Source organism: Bidens hawaiensis, unplaced genomic scaffold (genome assembly GCF_021521415.1).
Source record: "Bidens hawaiensis isolate Kalapana, Puna unplaced genomic scaffold, B.hawaiensis_p1.1 tig00060295_1, whole genome shotgun sequence".
NCBI classification, from domain to species: domain Eukaryota; kingdom Viridiplantae; phylum Streptophyta; class Magnoliopsida; order Asterales; family Asteraceae; genus Bidens; species Bidens hawaiensis.
This window is the reverse complement of record NW_027500880.1, coordinates 1-24,489: the sequence shown is the minus strand read 5'-3', so window position 1 is coordinate 24,489 and position 24,489 is coordinate 1. Positions and strand designations below refer to the sequence as shown.

Genomic DNA, 24,489 nt, shown 5'->3' with positions numbered 1-24,489 from the left:
AACGTCAAACGAATTAGGTACAAACAAATTAATATCACGAAGCTAACGCAGACTAATAATCCATAGTAAACCTTACATTAATCATTTTCTTTAATAGGTAAATTTTAAAGATAGAAAAAGAAAAATGATCAGAACCTCGAGAACTCGTGGCGGTTTCTCTAGTGATTTCTTGGGTTCATCACGTTGCATAGTTCACTTTTGGAAAATCGTTTTGAAGTTTCACTTTCACTGTTGTTGCTTCCGCTAGAAACATAGTTTTCTGATACTTTGGATGCTATATTCATCTGTTAAGATAAAGTTCCTCGTGTTCTTTCTGTTATGAAACGAATTTCCTTCGTAGCGTAGTTGACAAATCTCTATCGTTGACCTGATATTCATATAAATATGATATTAAAACTTATAATTTGATTTAACAATTATGTAATTAGTTATTCAATTACTTAGGGGGTGAAATGATTATTTAAGAAGTAGCTGAAACCAAAGCTGAACCAAGATCTAATGTGCCATTTAGATGTAAATTCTTGAATAATTTCAATTTGTTCGGCAATGAATATCACAACTTCAAACACTTACGAAAGAAGTATATCTTTAAATCAAATGTTTGTCCCCCTCTAAGATACAATAAAAAGAAATCAGCTTGTACCAAATTCATGATTTTTGAAATCATAGAATCATATATCCTAAAAGGAAACAGCCATTGCTTCCATTAATCTACCAAATTCAACAAATGCAAAGCTAATATTAATATGCAAAGATTTCTAAGGAGCATAACAGGAACACCAACTCTGATAATATAATATAATACAATCAGTATTATGAATATGAATCCTTAAACATGTTACTATTATTAGTAGACACTAAGAAGTAAGAACCAACAATGCAACAAAAGTTTACCTGTGCGAACTCCACAGAGACAATCCCATGTAAATTCAAACGGGCCTTCACCTTGGCCTTTTTACCTTTTGTTGCTTGGAAGGGACCAATCTGCACGAAAAATAACATAAAAAGTATAACAAATGAACACACCCTTAAAACTTTTTGACAGGTATTAAAAGATTTCTTGAATCTGTGAGCATATGTTATACCGTGTAAGTACTGATCTTTGCCGGTGCCTGTAATTCACTGACATCCGCATATTGATTGAGCCCTAATATTTGATCTTTGCATACACTCATTTGCATCTTGAGTAGCTGCTGCTACATTTACAGGTGTAGCCTATAAATAAACATTCAAATACTCAGAAGAAGAATAAATTACTCAATCATATCATGTATTTTAACGCATCAAAATTATACAATATATTATATTATTACCATGATCATTCAATTGGTGTAAGGGGGGAAAAATTGGTCAATCCTTTAATACATTTTAGCCCTCACATGCTATATCACTGAAAGCTTATTATAGTAATAACGTTGCTAGGAATAATTATAAGTGTGTGTGTTCCCAAGCCTGCTACTAACATGGCTTCATACACTTAGATAGTTAGACTTTAGTAATCCCATTATAAAAATGTAGAATGCAAGGTGAACAAATGTAGAAGAGTTGGAAGCTGGAATAAATTAGGAAACACCCCTTGTAGAATAATTTTCCATCAACCAAATATCCTTGCTTTGCTGAAGCAAGCAATAGACTGCTGCGAGCACTCAATTTCAAAACCTAGGGAGAAATCGAGTAAAATCAGACCAAAAAAACCTTGTTTTTTGGCAAGTGATTGGATAAACTCACTCGATCTTTGCTCATCTGGTTAATAACCTGTTAGGCCCAGGAGCAGGCCATTGAAGAATCCACTCGATCTTTGCTCATCTGGTTAATAACCAGCTGATTGAATTTACCTCAGAAAACCCTATTTCCCAACTTGAAATTACTTCAAGATCAATCAAGAACATAAACGCTGGTTTGAACCAATCAGTCAGCTTAAACTCACATCACCCCCCCCCCCCGGCGCGGGATTCATACAATCCAAAAACACAAATAAAACATGGTATCTAAAAGATAAAAGATGCATCCATTTCATATTTCATGGATAAAGATTTAAACAAAGGCTATAAAGCCTTCAAACCAATAAAAATTTGAACCTTTTTCACTTTCAACAGATGGTTTTGATTTCAAAGACTATTTAAAAGAAAACCCACAAAAATATACAATTTTTATAAAAATGACTGAAAAATAGAAAAGAAATTACTTCGAATTGGAGATAAAGCTAGGCATCGCGTCACCAACTCTTGTATAAACCTTTTCACCAACCTTGAAGCTTTTGCTACCCATAAATCACCATCTTTAATCACCTGATTCACAAAACCCATAAATTAGAACACAAAAAGAATCAAAAAACAGATTAAAAATGTCATCTTTATGCAATCAAGAACACCACCCAAGAAAAAAACCTAATTTAGATCAATAAAACCTTAATCACCAAATTGAATTTACTTCAAGATCAATCAAGAACATAATATGCTCCAAAAACACAAGAAATGAATTAAAAATCAAATCTTTATGCAATCAAGAACGCCACCCACAAAAATAAATCTAATATTATCAATAAAAACCTACCCCCAAATTAATTTTACTTCAACCTCAATCAATAACATATAATATACTAAAAACGAAGTCTTTATGCAATCAATAACATATAATATACGGAAGAGAGGAGTAGGTGGCGACGGCGATGGCGTGTACAAAATAGGTGGCTACGGAAAAGAGGCAGCGACGGCGGTGGCGATGAAGGAGGCGACGGAGGTGGCGATGAAGGAGGATACGGCGGCTGCGATAGCGTAGGTGCTAGGGAACAGAGGAACGGCGATTGCGGTGGCGATGGCGTAGTGATGTGTTGTAAAACACACGTATTCTCCGCACCTTTTATCTACGTATTATATTATATTTTATATATTTTAACTCGTTTTAGATAGCTTTTACATAATTTTATTCATGTTGTAGGTTTTGGGTGAAAGAAAGAAAGAAACCGAGCTTTTGGAGTGGTTTACAAGCATTTTACGCATACGTTTTCAAGTAAACAACTCAAGGCCCGGCCCATATGCATCATGGAGGCCCAAATATTACATTATAATATAATTTATAAAAAATTAAAAAAACCCTAAGGGCTGGACAGCAGCCGATCGCAGCAGGCAGCAGGAAGGAAGCAAGGGAGAAATCTTTTTTCGGCTAGGGTTTGAAGGTTGTGGCGGCTAGGGAAGGAAGAAGACACAAGAACCAAGCCTCGGGATTGAATCCCCATCGTTTTTGACAGCAAGAGCAGCTCCGGAAACATCCATATCCTTACATCTTTTTTCATTGTTCATACACTTTGATTTTCTTGTTTAATTGTTGATTTGTTTTGCAATTGATTGAGAGATTGAATTGTTATTGATTATTGTTGATCATTGGATGATTGTTAAGATGTTTGGTATGGGATTAATTATGTGTTTATTAATTGTTTACTGCTGTCCAAAAATGATTCTCGGCTAAACTTGTTAGTTCTACCTAGGAATGATGATTCTTGTTAGTGTTTGATAGGTTTTATGGATTGTTTGATTGATAGACTTAATTTGTTGATGTAAAGTTTGATTTAGACATGAAATAGGTTGTGTTTAGTGGCTGGAAATTTTAGTGATTCATTGCATAAACCCCGTGTGTTGATTGATTAGCTTTGTATTGATTGATCGGTGCATTGTTTGATTCAAGACTTTGTGTTTAGGGTTTGTTTGCGGTAGGTACCACCGTAGGGTTTTGTTGCATGATTTATTGGATTAAGTACAACGGTTAGACACCTTCTTTGAGACCGAGAGGTGATAAGAAGTAGGGTCGTCTCATTACCTTTGCATGCTAGAATAAGAATTGCGCGAGAGCGAGTTCGTTTCTTGTCAGGTTTAGGTGTTTTGAGCGACTAGTTAATCTATTTTGGTTTAAATTGAATTTTTCCTCTATCCTTGGTTGTGTAGTATTCATTGCCATTAGGGTCGAGTGTTGGTGAGACCGAGAGGTGATCCTTCATTAGAACACGTTAGCAATTGTTTCCCGGTTTGGTCGTTTTAGGCGATTTTGAGTAGTTTAGGCTTGTTGAGTGAGACCTAGAGGTGATCTAGTGAGACCAAGCGATCCTTAGTCGTGTCATCTTTAGGGACCGGTGTCTTGAAGTCATTTAATCCATTAGCTTGTTAGGCCTACAATTTGATTCAGACCTAGGTAGACGTTTTTCTCCATCCTAAGTTAACACAGTTAGTTCCCCGTTAAGTTTTCTATTTTTGGTAAGTTTTGTTAGTCAGTCTAGTTAGTTCAGTTAAGTATTTAAAAATCAAAAATCAATATAAGTATTATTCTAAGGTAGGTCTTGTCTAGGGTTAGTGATCTTTAGCGTTCTGACGTGTCCACGTGTTCGATACTCGGACTTCCTAAGTCTATACTACTTGCGATCGGTACACTTGCCGGTTGTGTGTGGTTTTAGGATTTTCGTTTTAATATTAAAGCTTAGTTGTAAGGGTCATATTTGTAGGGTTATTAGACACACATCACGTAGCTGGCCGGTGGCGATGAAGGAGGCGACGGTGGTGGATCATGGCGTAGGTGACGGCGTATATGCTAGTGGGAGAGATTAACCAACTGGAATTAGGGTTGATGAAAACAAAATATGAATAAAAAAAACTGGATCTGGTTATTTCTATTGGAGCAGGCTGTATTGGAGCAGGTTTTTTCATTAATTTTTTTGAAAATGGGTTAAAATTGGTGAGAGTGGCTAAGAAGATGACAAGTGGCATCACCTAGTACTTATTTATTAGTATAGATAGATGTCTTATTGTAATAGACAAAGTGTGTTTGATTCTATTATTCTTCTAATATTGTGATTGTTCATATTCTTCATATAATTGTGGTTTTATAATATGTTAAAAACGTTAATATGGTATCAAAGCTCATATCTCCAACGAGAAGTTCTTGATCCTATGGCTATCAATCTCCTATCCTCTTTCTCTATTCCAATAATCTCTCCTACTATCACAATATTACTCATTCAAACACCACCACCACCACTACAACTATTCCCCTCTACCACTAAAATATTTTTCAATGACGCACTGTTCCGTCGAACCACTGTTCCATACCACATCTAAGGTGCTGTTTGTTTTTGAAGACAAAAACTGTCTGCAATCTGATTTCATCTGATTTCATGTCTACAGCTGAAGATGTGGTCTGAAGGTCTGCCATCTGAAAATATAATACTGTTTGTTTTATAAACTGGGTATCGTCTGCATAAGCTGAAAATTAGTTGCCTCTCATACATATCCAGTAGATAGAAGTCATTTAACATCTGCAACTAGTAAAATAGTTGGTGGAGAGCGGTGGACGGTGGTGGTGGTGGCGGACGGTGATGGTGGCAGATGGTAGGTGGTGGGTGGTGGTGGTGGTGGACGGTGGGTGGTGGTGGTGATAGACAGTGATGGTGGTGGGTGGGTGGTTGACGGTGTTGGTGGCAGATGGTAGGTGGTGATGGTGGGTGGTGGCAGCGGACAGTGGTTGGTGGTAGTGGACGACGGTTGTGGCCGACGGGTGGGTGGTGGTGGTGGATGGTGGTGGTGGTGGTGGTGGTGATGGACGTTGGTGGTGGGTGGTGGATAGTATTGGTGGCGGATGGTAGGTGGTGGTGGTGGCGGACGGTGGGTGGTGGTAGTAGACGATGGTTGTGGCCGACGGGTGGGTGGTGGTGCTGGACGGTGGTGGTGGGTGGTGGGTGGTGGTGGTGGGTGGTGGTCGTGGACGGTGGGTGGTGGCGGTGATGGACGGTGGTGGTGGCGGACGGTGGGATGGTGGTGGTGGGTGGTGGTGGTGGCGGACGGTGGGTGGTGGTGGACGGTGGTGGTGGTGGCGGCGCATGATGGGTGGTGGTGTTGGACATTGGGTGTTGATAGAATGTTAAGAAGTGTGAAGATGTGTAAAGAAGTTAAACAATAGCTTCTTTTTTAAGACCATAAAAGCAGTTTGCAGATCTTATTTAAAAAAAAACAAACAGTCTTCAGAAGCTTATGTCTGCGCGCCCGTAGACATAAGCCTCCTGCAGATGTTTTAAGCAAAAACAAGCACAACCTAAAATACTTTTGACCGACGCACTGTTCCGGCGACCCACTGTTCCCCTCCACCAATAAAATATTTTTTGGGGACGCACTGTTCCGTCGACCCACTGTTCTCTCCACAACTAAAATATATTCCGTTGATACTTTTCCGTCGACCCACTATTCCCCTCCACCAATAAAATATTTTTCGGCGAGGCACTATTCCGTCAATTGTTGGCGACGCACTATTCCGCCACTATTCCCCTCAAAAAAAACCACGAATCATGTCTTTGCTTCATCAACTTTTCTTACAAACCACAACATATGATTTTATTCAAGATTGGACTTATTCTACGGTCGTCTATCTTGCGGGGTCATATCAAGGATAATAATGAATACAATCTCACAAATCATGCTTAGTCAAAGATGGAGATATTTTCTCCATAAGTTATGCCTTACATATAATTGTAATTAAATGTATTCCTAGAATTAGCTTCCAACTCTTGTATATATATATGTCTTATTATAATAGACAAAGTGTGTTTGATTCTATTCTTCTTCTAATATTGTGATTGTTCATATTCTTCATATAATCATGGTTTTATAATATATTAAAAACGTTAATATATTGTACTAAATAGAAATCATTGTGTATATGGCGAACTTTAGTAAGGTCTTTACAATTTAGGCTTGAGAATTGAGATCCTTTGGAATCTGGAAATAGAATTTCAGTGGTCAAACAAGTAAACATGCGTTCAAAGATATTTTTTGAATATAAGTTTTGAGAGGTTTGTGTTGTAGATTTAGGTTCAAGAACAACCATTTCTTGAAACTAATTGGTTTGAGTTTGTTTATAGTCCAGGACATGTGTTGTCTTCAAACTGTATTTATGTGAGAGGTGTGAGGTTATTGGTTCAAACTCAATCAAAGTTTTTCTTAATTGATTTCCAAAGCACATTGGTTGGATCATGTATTGTTAATATTATTATTAGGGAGTGTATTATTTGTTGTAAACTGTTAATATTTTGTTAAATTTATGGTTAAAGTGTTGAAAATGCAATTTGGAATGATCGAATATGGAGTTTTGTACTAAACGGGTCAAACAAGTGGTGTAATGAGTTCAATTAAGGTTGGATGGAATTTAATAGCTTGAGAATGTTAGTTAAGTATGCTAGGGAAATGTCTCAACAGCCTAAAGTTGCAAATAAAAAGTTTGCCTTCTCTTTTCTAGAATTTCAAGCATAATGCATTTTTTTCTATTTAATCTTATCAAAATTATCATTATTTCAATAACTCTTTATTTTATTATTTCAAGCAGACATTTTTCTTAAAATAGAGAGAGATTCAAAATACACATATGTGAAAAGTCAACACCAAAATAAAAAAAAATGAGGCGGTCAGGAAAATAATTGAGTTAGAGCACCCGTGTGGAGTCCTTGATCTATCGGGAAAAAAGCCGGTGTTATCTAATAAACGAGTTTTAACCCTTAATATTTAAACAAACATATCACAAAACCTTACAAACTATTATAAGTCGGCCACCATCTTTGAAAATCTCAAATTCCATATCCTCCATTGACGATTTCTTCAAGTTCTTTAAGCCTTCGTTTGACTTTGGTGTTCAATACTCTTTGACCTTGTTTATCTCCTTGTTCTATTCATCTTCCAGGTATGTTGTCTTCTACAAACTCATAGGTTGTCATCTTATAAACAAAGCTATCAATCAATTTTAGGGTTTGATGGAGTTTCGATAGTCAATTTGATCCAGAGCCGTTTAGGGCATAAAAGACATTTTCTGTGATTTTTCAATTACTATATCTTCTGGTCAAAACTAGCATCCGGGCCAGAAGGCTTTTTCTGTTTGTCATGGAATTTTGAGTGTACTGGTCAGAACCCACTCCAACTTTGAAGTTCAGATTCTAAACAATGGCAGCTCGCTTAAATTTTAAAACTTCATATCTTGCGTTCTATTTATCCGTTTGCTGTGATTCTAGCTGCATTATTCTCGGTTTTAATTCTACTTCATTGTCTCCAAGTTTTAGTTTCATTAGTGTCGGATCAATCAGCGCGTTAAAGTCTCAATCTTTGGTTTTCTTTTCTTATTATCAGTTATCTCTCCAAAATATTATTAATATACCTAATTCTTTTCTTATTAGCAGTTGGGATGTGTCGGTATGCCCACTTAGCTTTGAAAGGTTCACATGAATATTATTAATATACCTAATAAATCATAAACTTTGTGGGTTCTCATCTTGAGGGGAATAGTTAAGCTGAAAATTCAATAAGGCATAGGGAGTATTACCGTAATTTGACTACCTTGAGGTGCGAGAATTAGATGAACTTAAAATTAGCACACCACTCTGTTTTATAAAAGTAAATAATGAGGTGGTGGTGCCCCGCAATGTCCATCTTTTATACGAGCTTAGAAAAATAGTCATATAATTAGGTAAAGGATGCCCAAGAGCACAAAGTTTTAGTTGCACGAACAACAAAGATGCGCATTTATTTTTGAAAGTAAAATTGAATGAGAAAGTAATGCAAATGCCAAAGAAGCATTCACTAAAAAAAATCAAAAATAAAAAAAGAGGCCAAAAGGCACATACTAGACGGGGTCAGGGGATGGTGACTCTGAATATACACAATTGGGGTTTGAGGTTTTTAGTCAATAAATATTTTTAGGAAATACTAAGGGTGGAGGCCTAGGACCGTCATATACTGGGTTGCAGCTCGGGTGAAACAATGCTGGGCCGAAATCCGCTAATATAGTTTTAGGTTTAGGTATTGCTCGTACGACCTCGCTTGACCTTTCATCCATCTAAATTCCATCTAATTGCATTTTCTTCTTACCATTAAAGGGTTTTTAGCTTACGATGTTAGGTTGAACCAGTCTGCTTCAACCCGGTTTAAGTTGTCTTGATTATGCTTGAGATGGGGGTAAGTGGATTTGTAACCCTTTAGGTGTGAGACCCATAGGTTTAAAATTGATATCACTTGAACTTAATCGTTAAATATGATGGGGTGGGGCTTGATAGGCTGGTGGCTGGGTTTAAGTGGACAACAATATCAGCAATCGCGGTTTTTGCGTTTATCTATGCTTAAAAAATAACCCATATGTTTTAAAGATCGATTTTTAATTATGATTCCATTGCATTATATATTTTTCGAGGAAGAAAAAAGATTAAGTGTGGGGATGTTTGATGTGTTGCAAAACACATATGGTTTTAATACTTGTTTCTTTAATAAATCATGCTTAATTTCATTGTTTGTATATAAAAAATGGCATGTATTTACGGCCATGCATAAAATGAGTGGAAAACGAGGCTATATGATGGAGACTCAGATCATACGGAGAATAGCACGAAAACGGGAAAGCAAAATAAAAAAAATGAAAAAAAATCTAGTAAAGAAGTTCCTCGCGTATTGCCGGGGATTAAGCCAAGTTCCCCGCCATGTGCGGGGAACCTGGAAGAAAGTAAAGAAGTTCCCCGCGCATTGCGGGGGACTAAGCTTAGTTCCCTGACATGCGCGGGGAACCTAGAAGATGGAAAATTCTAGGACCCGACTATTTTGTCCCCCGCGCATTGCGGGGGAACAGGTCATGTTCCCCGCGATGCGTGGGGAACCCCTTATGTCGGAAAAAATTTTGGAAACTCATATTTAAGCAATTTTTACAACCCTAAACGATTTAACAAACCTTAGCCGTCCCTTAGGGACCCTTAGGGCGATTTTGGAGCAGGATAGTGTTCGGGATCAAGATATTAAAGGCCGGTGCATGAGATTGATCATTAAGCGAGTCTCTGTTTGTTTATTCGGGTTTGTTCTTGTGTTTTCATCTATTCCAAAGCATGTATTTGAATGATTATGATCTTTTGCTACTGTTCTTGATGATTGTTGGCTAGATTCTCATCTTACCTAGGTCTTTGATGATTACTTTTTGATTTACGGATTTTTATCGGTTTATTGGATCTTATTGTTGGTTTAATGCTAAAGTAAAGAACTTGATTACAATTGTTATAATGTGTATGCATATTTAGGTCTGATTTATTGTCTTTCTTTGTTCCGCATGTGTCTTGTTGAATGTATTTCTGTTATAGACGCATGTTTAGGTCGCTTACTATGTGTTTGTGATTATTTTATGGTTTTGCTAGACGTAGTAATCCATAGGAACATTGGTTGGTGATTTGTTAGAGCTTTAGAGACTGAGAGGTAACAGATAGTAGGGTTGTCCTTGGGATTAGGTGTTTAGGCTAGAACGCTCTGACAGGAGGTTTCCTAGATTTCCCTAGTTCCATTGTAAGTCCGTGTGTTTATCGATTGTTTTTAGGTTACCCCTTTCACTTTAGGGTGTATTGAGATAGTGAGACTGACAGGTAATATATCTTTTAGGGTACTTTAGTATTGTTGGAGAGACTGAGAGGCAATCCAACTAACTAGTAAGTTCACACGTCCCTTAGGGTTTCCGTTTAGGTCACACCCAGAGAATGATCAGGGATCCACTAGGTTGTCTAAGGATGTCGTATTTTAAGATCCCGGTTCCATCATAGTTTCCATAGCCAAGAGAGATCCAAGGGTTACAAGTAGGATTCTAAACCTAGGTAGTGTTTATCCTATCTTTGAGTTCGTCTAGATAACCGAGTTAAAGTCTGTTAGTGTCAGTGTCCAGTTAGTTTATAATTAATAAATAAAAAAACACAAAAATCAATTAAATCTATTTAATTAATAAATACAAGTTTAGGTGTCGCTAGTGTCCTTTGGGTTTGATATCCCGGACTTCATTAGGCTTTACTACAGTCGATAGGTATACTTGCATGTCTTGTGGTCTAGCATTAGGAGAGTCTAGGTTTATAAATTTAAAACTAGAGTGTTTAGGTTAGGTTAGTATTTTATAGACCACTTTCAGCACATCAGGGTCATAACAGGTCAATTTTAGAACATATCGATTTGGTTAAGGTTAAAATGGGTCATTCTCAAAACGTCATGATTTGATTTTAGTCAAAAACATGTCATTTTAAAAAGGTTTCGATTTGGTTCTGGTTTTTAAATGCGCTTTGGACGTGCTTCAATTTGTTAGGATGCAAGATTTTTCACATGAAATGTAAAGACATTTTTCGTAGTCAGTTAGTCACTATGTTAGTTAGATTGGTGTATGAATGTTTATGTCATCAACTGTGTTCCCAGTCCAGGAAGAAAAGAAGCCTGAATCATTCTTGGATGCTTATCGGGAATCTTTCCTGGATACTTATTTAGTTATTTTCTTTTTGCTTATTTTCCATACTAATATTATTTTTAAAGTTTATGAAGTTTTTGTTTTAAAGTTTTAAATTTTCTTCGTAAACATTCATTCTACTATGTAAAGTCATTATTTATAACTTTATATATTCTAATACTATGCTGGCTTATGAATCTGAATTGCAATTAAAAATCATGTTGCTGTCTCAAAAGATATATTAGAAAATAACTTATTTTTTGAAATTATATGCATTTTCACTTGGCGATTTCTACGGGTCAATAACCTAGTAAAAATAGGAATTTTTACATATTACCCCCCACTAAACAACATCAATTACATATTTTTCCAACCATCAAAATTAATTACATATTTTTCCTTTTTAAGTTAAATTATTCATTTACCCGTTGGTTAAAATATCCTAACAAATAAATGAAATCAATAAACATAAAAAAAAAACAAAGTTATGTTTTAATAAATTAAAAGAGTTTAAACCCACGTCATCTTCTCCAACCTACTTGCCGATAAACTCGATTATCCGAGAGTTTTCGGCCACTACATCATTGTCACAAACCTCCATCCCCACCACACTTTTCCTCTTTCTTCATGTCTCATATATCTTCCAACCCTAATTCCACCTCCTGCCACCACACCAACTGATGGCGCTAATTCCCCCACCTCGAAGCTCTCAAGCGGGTAAAATGAAATCAATCACGTTTATATCTAACCCCGCGCGTTTAGATCTAAAAACGGGTTGTGATGGTGGTCGCCGGAGATAGGGTCGAGCAAACCGGTAAGATGAGATGGTGGTGGACTGTTTGGTGTAGCGGGCTGTGCGTGGTGGTTCGGCTAGAGAGAGAGAGATCGGAACTTAACCGGAGAAGAGGAACAATGTGAAGGTGGTTCGCTATTTACCTTTTTTAGTGTCTAATTCAATTTCAATTTCAATTTCATGTGGTGTAGCAGAGTAGAGCCGATCAGGCCCTTGCATCATTTTTATTATTATTTTTTATTTTATGTTTCTTAATTAAGGGTATAACAGTCAACTAATATATGAATTTTAGTGAAATGGGTAAATATGTAATATATATGTTTGACGAAATGACAGTGACATTGTTACACAGTACACACACACCAGATCGATTATTATTATTATTATTATTATTATTATTATTATTATAATTGTTATTAGGTTTATGTATGAAAAAACTGATTTACCCTTCATTTTAACAGAATTCATTAACCTAGATTTAACAGAAAACCAAAAGATGTTTAATGAAGAAATATGCAATTATTTTTCTCTAAGTTAAGGAAATATATAATAAAGCTATCTCCTTCCAGATAAAAATGAGAAAATATGTAAGTAAATAAATAAAATAAAATAGTGAGATGCATTTTATTAAGTCTTTATTTATTTATAAAACATAACATAGCATAGCATAGCATAGCATAATAAGAGTTACATTTGGGGTTTGATTTCTTGACAATGGTGGCTCGCAAGTTCCTGGTTCATCATCAAGATTCCAACTATGCTGTGGATTACGACACTGAAGATGGCTTCGAAGTCTTCAAATTCCAGTTATTCTCCCTCACCGCACTTCCTCCAGATCAACAAAAGGTCCGTCCGTCACTATTATTACCTGTATCATCACACCCACTAATAATCAACTACCTTCTTCCAGATACTTGCAATTGACGACCATCGAATTGTTTCCCACGACTCTGATCTCACTGCGATATCCAACAACCTCCGATTGCTTTCCATTAACGACTCTGAGACATTGAAATCTGATGAGGAACTGGCTCGTATGCTACAGGTACACCTACTGCTACTGCTGAAGAACTTTGATTTCTGGTTATTCGGGTTGGGTTGTCAAATAAGACACCCATAACTTTAACCTAAGGTAGGTTGAATGGGTTGTAATAAAATGTATATAATAGGTCAAGCTAAAAAGAGAAGAAAAAAAAATGATTGAAATGGGTTGATCGGGCTGATATTTCTTGAGGGTTTTTCTTTATTTTATTTTATTGGAACGAGTAAAACGGATAAACTTTTTAGTTTTTTTTTTTTTTTACTTTTTTAGTTTTTGATTTGTATTTCGAGTTATGATTTTTTTAATTATTTTTCTGAATATTAAGTGCACGTTCGTTTCACGGACTTTTTTTAAAGGATTTGGATTTGGATTTGGAATTGGAATAGAATGGAATGGAATGTTTGAAAATCCCTATCATGTGTTTGGTTGGTTAATATGTATTGGAATTGGAATTGGTTTCGAGCTGACAAGAGTTTTTGCACTGGACGGGTCGGATTTCGGTTTCCTTTGTTTCTTTTTGGTCGGTTTCGGAGCACTGGACGGGTTGGGTTTCGGTTTCTTTTGTTTGTTTTTGGTCGGTTACGGATTCGTTTTCGGCCTTTTATTTCGTTGTGGTCGGTTTTTTCAGTTTCATTTCTGTTCGGTTTTAGTTTTTTTGTTTCGTTCTGGTCATTTTTTCAGTTTCATTTCTGTTCGGTTTCAGTTTTTTTGTTTCGTTTTGATCGATTTTTTCGGTTTCCATCAATTCGGTTCAGTTTTGGTTTGTGTTTTGTTTTGGTCTACTTTAGGTTTTGGTTCATTTTTGGTTTTTTTTTTTAAGAACGAGGGCAAAGGCGGAAACGCTTTAGTTTTTTTACATTTTTCGATTTTTATTTATATTTTGAGTTATGATTTTTTTATTAATTTTTTTGAATTTTTTTTGGAAGGGTTTTTATTGTTAATAAGAAAATCCTTAACAATCCTTTAAAATAGGTGGGATTTTAAAATCTCATGAAATGTGGGATTTGATGGGATTTAGTTTCCATTCTCATTCTTTCATTTAATGAAACGAACATAACAATTCATGGGATTTAAAATCCCATTCCTTAGAATTCCTTCCAAATCCTTGAAACGAACAAGGACCTAAGGGGTTTCTGAAATCTCAACCCATTTTGACCCATTTCAAAACCCCTCATTAAAAAATTCAAAAAAAATAATTAAAAAATCATAACTCGATATACAAATCAAAAACTAAAAAAGTAAAAAAACTAAAAAGTTTCGTCCGTTTTTCTCGTTCCATAAAAAAAAAGAACTCAAAAAATGTCAACCCGTTTTGACCCATTTCAATAATTTTCTTTTTTTAGCTTGACCCATTATATATATTTTATTACAACCCATGGGTCACATTTGCCACCCCTACTTTAACCTTATTGTGATCACAGGAAGAAGAAGATGCGCTTATGCTTCAGCAGTTTGCTGTTAGGGAAGACAACGGCCAATTCGAACAGCGAATTCGGCCCTATCTCGATCAGATTCATCTAGTAATTTCCACTCCCTATAGCCTTGTTTTAGTTACATATGATATAATATTCTAAACTCTATGCGTCTGTAGTATGAAGACACGCATCGCCAGATGGAAGCAAGGAAAACAGTACCCGTGGAGAAGCTGGAGGAGAAAGCATTGGTTGCTTTAGCAAAGGTTAAGGTTTCTGTCTTTTTGTGAAATGAAATAACTTGAAACCCTAATTTGTGAAGTTTGATTTGGTATTTTGCTTATATGCATACTTGTCAATAGCCCGTAGCGCTAGCTATGCCGAATAGCGTAGCCTGGTGGCAGGTTAGCGCTAAGTGGTCTATAGCGACCGTCTGCATTTTTTTTATTTTATTAGCTATTTTGGTGGTATTTATTGATTATAATAGCTATTTTGGTGGTATTTATTGATTATATTGATTATAATCGCTATTTGGTGGAGTACTTCAGTGTAAAACATTTTAAAAAGTTTCTAATACCTAAATAGCGCCTGCTATTTTATCGCTATCAGTACGTAGCGTATAGGTAGGTTGTCGCTATTGACAACTATGCTTACATGTATAACATTTATGTTCAGGAGGGGAACTTAAATCCATCTAAACCTGAGGTTGATCATGTGTTTCTACTGCAACTTCTTTTCTGGTTCAAACAGACATTCAAGTATGTTTTTTTGTTTCATTTGAGTTTGTAATTTTGTAATTTGATAGTTTGTAATATTGTGATTTGGTAAGTTTAGGTGGGTTAATTCTCCTCCTTGTGAAAGTTGTGGGAATGAAACTACAATTCAAGGAATGGGTGTCGCAAATTCATCAGAGTTGGCTTATGGAGCCTCTCGAGTTGAAGTTTATTGGTATGAGGATAAGATTTATTATCTGTCATTTATAAGATATTATTGCTAGAGTACCATATTTGGATTTCTTTTGATTGATGACTTGTATATGTTTTTCTTAACTTGGCCAGTTGCAACGTATGTTCTAGAACAACTCGTTTCCCACGGTACAATGATCCTCTAAAGGTAAGCAAAGAATGTTTTTACTTTAAGTGAAGTATTTGATTGTTTAAACTAATAGAGCACTGTTTAATGATGTAGCTCCTAGAAACAAAGAAGGGGCGATGTGGGGAGTGGGCCAATTGTTTTTCACTTTATTGTCGTTCTTTTGGATATGATACTCGCTTGGTAAGATACTTGCAATATTAATTTGTTTGCACTTTGTTGCTGGTAAATTTGATCAACTAAGAGATTCTTCTCAGATACTGGATTTCACAGACCACGTGTGGACGGAGTGCTATTCAACATTATTGGGAAGGTAATTTTACACCAAGAACATTAAATATTATAATATTTTCTACTCTAAGTTGCTATCTGTTCATGTTGCAGATGGATGCATCTTGATCCATGCGAAGGAATATATGATACTCCATTGCTATATGAAAAAGGGTACTTTCGTCATTTCACCATGATATCACACGAAGTAGTAGAGGTGGCAAGATGGTCTGGTTGGGTAACTTGTCAAAATGGATGTGTTAATGGTGATTAAAAAACAATATAATCACAAAAGTAACCTGAATAAAACGGTTAGGAGGTTATATGCATTATAAGTAGATTTGATCAACTTTTGACCTGTTTGGCCCGTTTCCCCATATACCCACTTTTCTTGATTGGCCCATATGAAACAAAAACGCAACAAAATCTTGTCGGTTGAAATTGCAACTCTACAAATCTATATCTATTTATGCAAAATCTTGTCGGTTGTAACTTGAGCACCCCATCCCCCAAACAGGTGGAACAAGAAACTGAGCTATGCTATTGCTTTTGCAAAAGACGGAGTCCTTGATGTCACTAAACGTTACACCAGGAAGTGGCATGAGGTATGTGCACATTAACTTTATTCCCTTCTTCATATTGCTGTTTTGACCATCAAGGGCAAAAATGTCATTTTGAAGGTTCTATCACGTCGAACCCTAACTTCAGAGTCTAGTGCATCTAATATTCTTGCAAACATAACAAGAGAACTAAGAAGGAACTTGACATTAACTGTGATATCTTCACTTGAGGAACGTGACCGTAACGAAGTCAGCGAGCTTGAAGAAAGTCAACATTCTCAAGAAAACGATTCTTTATCCTTACCAGGAAGATTAAGTGGCGACAAGGAATGGCGCACGTTAAGATCCGAAATCGGGTCTGATTCGTTAAGTTCTTTTTCCTGCCCGGTTCGTGTATGTGCAGACGAACATGTTTCAAGTATCTATAACGCGTTTGCCCCTTTAATATCCCGTTTAGCAGAACATTCTTCCAAACATAAAGCTCTTGAAGCTCTTCAGTTTATCAGAACGGTTTTAGCAGATCTTAAAAAGAGCCCGTTTAAAACAAGAAGAGTTGTTACTGATTCAAATCTATTACGAGAACTGTTGCGATCGTTTAATCCAATGCTTGATGCTCTTTCTTTGAAAAGTAAGGTTGAAACCGATGGGAAAGTTGAAATTTGTGTAGGGGATAATAATCCTGTGAAAGCCTCCCTAGCATTGCCTGTTGTGTTCCATGCTTTGGATGATGTCATCAACAACATAAAGCTTTGTGACAACTTTAATAAATCTAATCTTTCTTGGCCTTTGATAAAGTTAAACAGAATATGTTGTGGGTCGGTTCTTGCGAGTGGGGAGGAGCATCCTTTTGGAATTGTAAGTACGCATGGCATGTTTTATATTGGTTTAATGAATTTTTGTTGATGAAAGTTGGGAAATTTTGCAGGCCACGTCAGCGTTTGATGGGACCCGTCTGTCAAAATGGGAAGAACCAAATGGGGCAAAAGGTATAAAGCAATGGGCATTAACCTATGTTTTCTTGTTATTATTTACATTAGTTTGAACATTTAATGATGCAGGTTGTTGGTTAATATATAAAGCAATGGATAACCAAGCGTATGAACTGTGCTCATATGAACTAATGTCAGCCAATGATGCTCCAGAAAGAGATCCTAGTGACTGGTAAATCTGTTAAAAGATGGGATTTGTTAGGCAAAAGCACAACATGCATTGTGTGTGTGTGTGTGTGATAGAAACTGAATTAGGATACTGAATTAGCTAAATATAAATATAAGAATGATGAAATCAAATGTTTAACCTATATTGTATGGAAGAAGATGATCTCAAGGATCTACAATGGATAACTAGCCACCGAAGTGGTCCCGGGCTATGCCCTTCTTATGCTAATGCAATGAGCCTAAAATATTATCTAATATCTCTCCCCCTTTCCTAAATGTCTATCGATCCTTATTTATAGAAATAGAAATTACATTTACCCCCTCCCACAATTACAAAAGACTATTAAGTATTAAGTAACAAACTATAATAAGATCTCTATCATACTCCCCCCATAACACAAGACTTGTCCTCAAGGCTTGATAGAAGACCCCACAACCGGAGGAATAAACCCATCCGCATGGGAGTTTTCTATATGCTCCAATTGAAAATGCAACCCCTCAAGTCCATCCGATTCATCATCCCCAAGCAACAACACACGAAGTTTACCCTCCGAGCACGTATGAGTTGGACTATAGAGTTGTCCACATTGGTAGCAGAGCCCCTCCCACTCGGTGCGAGATAAGGAATGAACACCCCGTTCACGACCGCCTATATGCCCACTGGCAGGTCTAGAATTCCCAACAAGTTTGGATATTGTATTGCCCAACGAACGATGTGTAATCCCTGAATCCAACAATGGCAACCCCGCATGTTGAGTGTACCGAAAACGGGGCAGCAACGTGCTGGAATCATATTGGCCGAAGCATCAACTCAACATCCTTAGCCAAAGACATCGCATCAATGCAAGAAGATGGACGAAGTAAACAAACCAGTTTGACATCATCCTTCAATGCAGTGATAAAATACCCGATAGTTTGGGAATCCGGTAAACGAGGAACTAAGGACAACAAATACTCGAAATCATCTATGTAATCAAAGATTGAATCTGATTGCTGAATAGTGGCTAAGTGTTCATAAGGATTCTGAATTTCTAATTCGCTAAATCGTTGCAATAATTCACCCTGAAATTCCACCCAAGAGAGAGAATCATTAACCTGAGTGACGATGGTGAACCAATATTGAACGGTGCCCACCATGCTCAATTGAGTCAATCGAAATGCGTAAATCCGCCAGAGTGCCATTGATGTCGAAATAGAGGTTTGCCTTTTGGATCCACCCCTGAGGATCGAAACCATTGAACTCCGGTAATTTGACCTTCTTCACCGCCCAAGGCAAACCAGACGGTGCACGATTATCAGAATTGGAATCAAACGGCGGTTGGGATGGAAACCCCCTGTTTCCGGAAAGGCCAGATCCAGACGACGGAGAATTGATCGGTTGTTTATCCTGATGCTTCATCCAAGCGAGGACGGTTTTCTAAAATTCATTGGATTATGATCGAGCCGCAGCCAAAGACGCCTTAATCTCAGCAACATCCTGCTATAATTGAGTTATTTGCTGGTCATGAGTATCGAGACGAGAGGTTTGATTCACCATAATTGAATCCGAAATTGAAGGAACAAAAGAGATGGAAGAATTTGGAGGTATAAACCAGAAATAGAAATCAGGTTTAGATCCGATAATCAGAACTGAATTTAAATTGAACTGAAATCTAATTGGATCTGAGATCCAAATGCGAACAAATCTGAAAATTGAAATCGAAATCGAAAGTAGAGCAGAGATGAGGCAGGTCGGACCAATGATAGAAACTGAGTTAGCAAATATAAGAATGATGAAACGAAATGTGTAACCTATATTCTATTGAAGAAGATGATCTCAAGGATCTACAATGGCTAACTAGCCACCAAAGTGGTCCCGGGCTATGCCCTTATGCTAATGCAATGAGCCTAACAAATTATCTAATCTCTCTCCCCCTTTCCTAAATGTCTATTGATCCTTATTTATAGAAATAGAAATTACGCTTACCTCCTCCCACAATTACAAAAGACCATTAAGTATCAAGTAACAAACTATAATAAGATCTCTATCAGTGTGTGTGTGTGTTTTAATGAGGTCTACGACCAGAAGCTTAATTTTGGCACTAGATGATAAATGTAAATTATGTGTGGTTTTTAATAAAGTTATGCAAAAGACGTGCAATTTAAAACGAAGTTTGTTTATTGGGTAAGAACCAATTCTACTTTGACTTTTGATTGTTTTATTCTGTTGGTTTGTTTGCATATACATATACAACTACGAGAATGCAACTACGAGAACCAATAGTGAATTAGAAATTATCTAATCTTTTACAATTGTACATTTCAAAAAAATGATAATGAATGGTTCAGGTTGTTTCTTGCATTGTTTGTGGTTGAACCCTCCCTACATAAAAAAATGTGTTCGTAGAGTATTGAATGTAGGACCAACAGTTATAAGAGGGAATATAATGGCAGTTAGTTTTCTTTCAGGGTGGTTGAAGGTAGTGATGACGGCGGTTCCAGCTGGCGTGTTTTGGATGAACAAACTGGTCAAGCATTTGACAATCGTTTCCAGCGGAAAGCATATAAAGTCAAGTTGCAGGGAGTTTTAGCAAATGCATTCAGGTATTTCCTCTAGACCTTTTGTCTATCAATTTGTATATATGTATTAGTTCTGAAAAGAACGTTTATACAGACAAAGCAAGTGCTGTATATGAGGACCCTTAAAAAAATGTGTTATAATTTTGATTTGTCGGTTGATATTCAGTTAATAGCTTAAGAAATGGCAGGTTTCGCTTTTTAGCAGTTCGTGATGGGCAAGCAAATTCACGGTTTCAAATAGGTAGCATTGACCTGTATGCAAGCAGCAATCTCAACCAGGAATCGTCATCATGATCTAGCCACTATCTGTCAATTGGGATGAAGGTTAGTGTTTGAGAGTTCAAGTCCCTTTGGGGACAACAGTCTATGATTTAGAGTGTGACAGTTAATAAGTAACAAACTGTTAACCTCTTACACCATAAATAACTTCTTATTGTAAGCAAATGTTAAATGTGTTTGAATACTTTATATGCATAAAATTCTTTTAGCCTAAGGAATCCTATATTGATTTTGTATTAAACCCTTTAAGCATAAATAGCAAACCTTATATTAATACAAACCGTGTTAGTAGCTTTCTTACATCTAAGCCACCTAGCGACTATGCTCGCTGTGTGATCGTGTAGCCTGTAGCCACAGGCAAATGTTGTTGGGTTTATTATTTGGAAGAATTACATAAACTTCACTCCTCTTTGGTACCTATGCATACTCAGTGTCGCTATTGAAACTAGCATATTGAGTATTGAACACATGCCCGCGAATCAAACTGTGGGATATACCAACATGGGTAGTGGTTAAACAGCCTCAAGGGGGTCTAAGGATACAGGTTGGTAAAGAACCATGGGAGCAGCATTATTGATCGCCTGGTCGATATGTTCAGCATTAAACTAATCTCAATCAAGATTCCAAAACCCCACATTCAGCTTCATAAAAAAGGTTCCATTTTCGTTCGATAAGCGCCAACAACCCCCCAATTCAACCTATCTACCATGATTGCTAATGGGGTCTTAGAGAAAGTGCTCATACTTTGGCGTGTTTTCAATCGAGTTTGTTTTGCTTTTTTTTTTCTTGTTGAGATGAAGGGCGGACCTAGCCCTCTTTTTTAAGGGGGTAGCCATCCACCTTTAAGAAAAACTTCTAATGTTATATGTATGGAAAACCTTGATCGCACCCATGAAAAAAATTTCTGATCCGCCTCTAGTTGGGATGATGTTTCATTTAACAATTACTTAAATAAAAGAAAGACAACACCCAAGACTATCCTTGTAGTTAGGAAAGCCAATAGAAAACAAGGCACATGCAAATTGAAGAAAACAAACAAAAATTATAAAAAGAACAAACAAGCCGCCTATTATGAACACAAATCAAACCACATCGTCACTACCAATCTTCCAATCAATTTACCCATGAATCAACATGACCTCTTATCGATCGACATGGATTCAGTAACGGGGTTATTATTCTCTCGTCTTTATTGGAATAGGTGTTCTCGGAATTATGCGATCACATTCATCATAAGAAGGCAATTAACTCACGTTCCTTTTAGTTCTACAAATTAAGTTCCACTAAAACCAACATTTCGTGTTATAAATTGTTAATTCGCATTTGATCTTGAAGAATTATAAAGAATTTCATGTGGCATTTGAATTGGTAGCTTGTGTTGACAAAAATTAATGTAAAGATTTCAAAATATATTTAGGTGTAGACTAGAGTGTGAATGTGAAATTTATATTTTTAGTTTAAAGAAAATCCTAAATTTGGTAACAAAATGTTTCCTTTTTTTTTATTAATGTTACTAAATTTGATTGATCTATGTATAGATATAGATCTGTTCTTTTGTTTCAGTACTCTGGATCATATCACTCTGATATCTACTTTTTGTTTATGAAGAATTTGTGTTATCAGAACACATTTTATGCTTCACAAAATACTTATATTATAATTTCATGAGTGAAACTTTGGCTTTATGCTTGTTTCTACAAAATATCAAGAAAAAATGTGGATTCATTATTGAATTTTTCTATCACTTGGAGGCAATTCCCCTTCATATATGACTGATTCTTTGATTATGAAGTTGCAGTTATATTTATCAAGGTTATGTGATCTTCACATCATGTCAACGGTACTACAACTAGATCTTAAACCGTGTTCTCGATATTGTTTTAATGTATTTCTATGTTTGCAGGCCCCGTTAAAGATTTAGTAAATTATCTACTTTTTTTTGTTTTTAGCTCTCGTGTGTATGATGCGAATACAAAGTATCATAATTTGTCAATGAAGGTGTGTTTGGCTTTTCCTTTTCAACCCATTGACTTACAAATGGGTCAAATTGGGTTTTGTTTTATCTCTTAACTTTTATCTCTTCACAGGTAAAACCGAAAAGATAGTTATAACTGAAATGGGTCACAAAAGTCGAAAGTCTCCTTTTGTGTATTTTTAAAGCATAAAACCTACTACCCATTTTATTTAAAATAGGGTCAAATAAGAACATTTTTTAATCATATGTAAAAAAACTATACTCTTTTTTAAAAAAAGATATATAAAATGTTAGATATGATGTGTTTTGGACCTTTGGCTCAGCTTTACATATTTTTACTTGTAAAAAGTTACACATTTTGAGCCGTTACCAAAAATCCAACTTGCCCGATGTGCTCTTCAAACTTATGTTGTTCTGTCAAAAGATTTTATGATTTAATTTGTATACGTTGCAGATACTGGGCCTTAAAGACCAAGCTTTCGTTGACGAAGCTAACTGAGTGTTGTCAAAAGTAAGTATATCTTTAGTTCTAGAATTCCATCATTTCCATGTCACTTTTACCATACATTTTGTAGCAAATATTTTATATTCTATATATTATATTCCTAGGATGTTTGTTGTGTATGTATGAATATTCATCACAATTTGACTTTGATCCAAACCTGTTTGACCGGTTACCCAACCCACCCACTTTTCTACTTCTCTATAGTCTTACATTCTCCAAAGAAGTTAGTTAAGTTTTTGGTAGATTCACTTCACGTGAGCAATGTGAAGTTGGCTAATTCTTGCTCACTGTGCATTATTCAAAGTTTAAGATGAAAATCATCCTTATATGATATGATTCTTTGGTACTAAATTACATATATATTTTATTCCTTTTTTACAGAATAACCCTCTAGCTATAAAAGGGTTTTGACTTCAATAGCAATGACAACCAAACACTCATTGGAAAACTGAGTAAGTATTTCCTTCGTTGTGTTGTAAGGTGCATAAATGATTTTTCACTTACGAAATAATTTTGAGAATACAAAACTTGTTGATTTTGAAATTGCAGGTCAATTTATAAAAGTTGGAAAAGAAAAACAGTTGAGTACATTAACTGCAGTTTTCTATAAAATATTGGCATGTCACAAGCCCAATACGAAAAATAACGAGTTTGCCATTTGGGTTATGGCTAAACAGGCTTGAGTCGTAAATATGTTGGCCCGCCTAACCCATTTAATAAACAGATTGTGTTCAAGTTGGATTCTGGATAAACGGGTTGACCTGCTAATCCGTTCAATAAATGTATCATGTTAGGTAAATTTATTCGTATCTAATATCTATTTTTGGCAGCTTCAGTTTCACCGGGTTATCTGTTTAATCCTCCTATGATATTAAATTAGTAAGGGTTTTTCTAACATGTTCCTAAGACCATCTGTAATCCGGTAGATATTGATATATATTTCTGTTTATAATTTTGTAGTTGATAGGCACTAGCCATATATGTACAATGCATAAGGCGACCATTTAGTTGAAGATTCGAGACCTCAAAATGGATCTCAAGGGTGTTAAAAACGCAAAAGTAAAATCACTTCAAATGTTTGGAGAACTCTCTTTTGTTTTAACAAGAACCATATCAGACCCTATTTTGTGATTTAATGTTAATAAAAGGTGGTAAAAGAAATGCTTGGCATGCATCTAGTGAAAATGGTGCTGGTAACTTACTTCATCATCATAGACACAGAGCATGAACAAAACATATTGGTAACATGCTTGATTGTTTTCTTCTAGCAACTATGTTTTAGACACAAGATATCTAAAACTAAAATGAAGAACATTTTAGAGAATTATTGGTTCATGCAACTGTTAGTTGGTTTTAAGTGCGCCTTATCGATTAACGGGAACTGATCTCGGTTTAAGAATTTGCTGAAATTTTTTTTAGTGAATATAAACAATAATCTGGTTCAAGTATTATGAAGGTACAACACTCAATTCTTGTCACATTTGCATTTTCAAGTTTGTTGTAAATGGTGGAATCCATCCCTCAACTTGTATATATTTCTTAATCTAATGAGAATATTTCGTCCAAAAAATTTATTTTGTGCAAGTGAACCATCGAGGTTT

General features: G+C 36.0%; 1 protein-coding gene across 2 annotated transcripts; it reads left to right on the top strand.

Moving 5' to 3' along the window:
- The first annotated feature begins 12,751 nt into the window (after nucleotides 1-12,751).
- On the top strand, nucleotides 12,752-20,431 carry LOC143602997 (peptide-N(4)-(N-acetyl-beta-glucosaminyl)asparagine amidase-like). 2 transcript variants are annotated; one of them, XM_077079933.1, is made up of 16 exons: nucleotides 12,752-12,883; nucleotides 12,948-13,082; nucleotides 14,501-14,599; nucleotides 14,671-14,757; nucleotides 15,167-15,249; nucleotides 15,326-15,439; nucleotides 15,550-15,604; nucleotides 15,680-15,766; nucleotides 15,841-15,896; nucleotides 15,968-16,027; nucleotides 16,371-16,458; nucleotides 16,534-17,268; nucleotides 17,339-17,399; nucleotides 17,472-17,574; nucleotides 20,019-20,153; nucleotides 20,318-20,431. In XM_077079933.1, exons 1-16 carry the CDS (start codon nucleotides 12,752-12,754, stop codon nucleotides 20,421-20,423), a joined length of 2,136 nt encoding a protein of 711 aa, XP_076936048.1. In that variant the 3' UTR covers nucleotides 20,424-20,431. The 2 variants fall into 2 exon arrangements, with proteins under 2 accessions (XP_076936048.1, XP_076936047.1); XM_077079932.1 differs by lacking the exon at nucleotides 12,752-12,883 and having other exon boundaries at nucleotides 13,017-13,082.
- The last annotated feature ends 4,058 nt before the right edge of the window (nucleotides 20,432-24,489 follow it).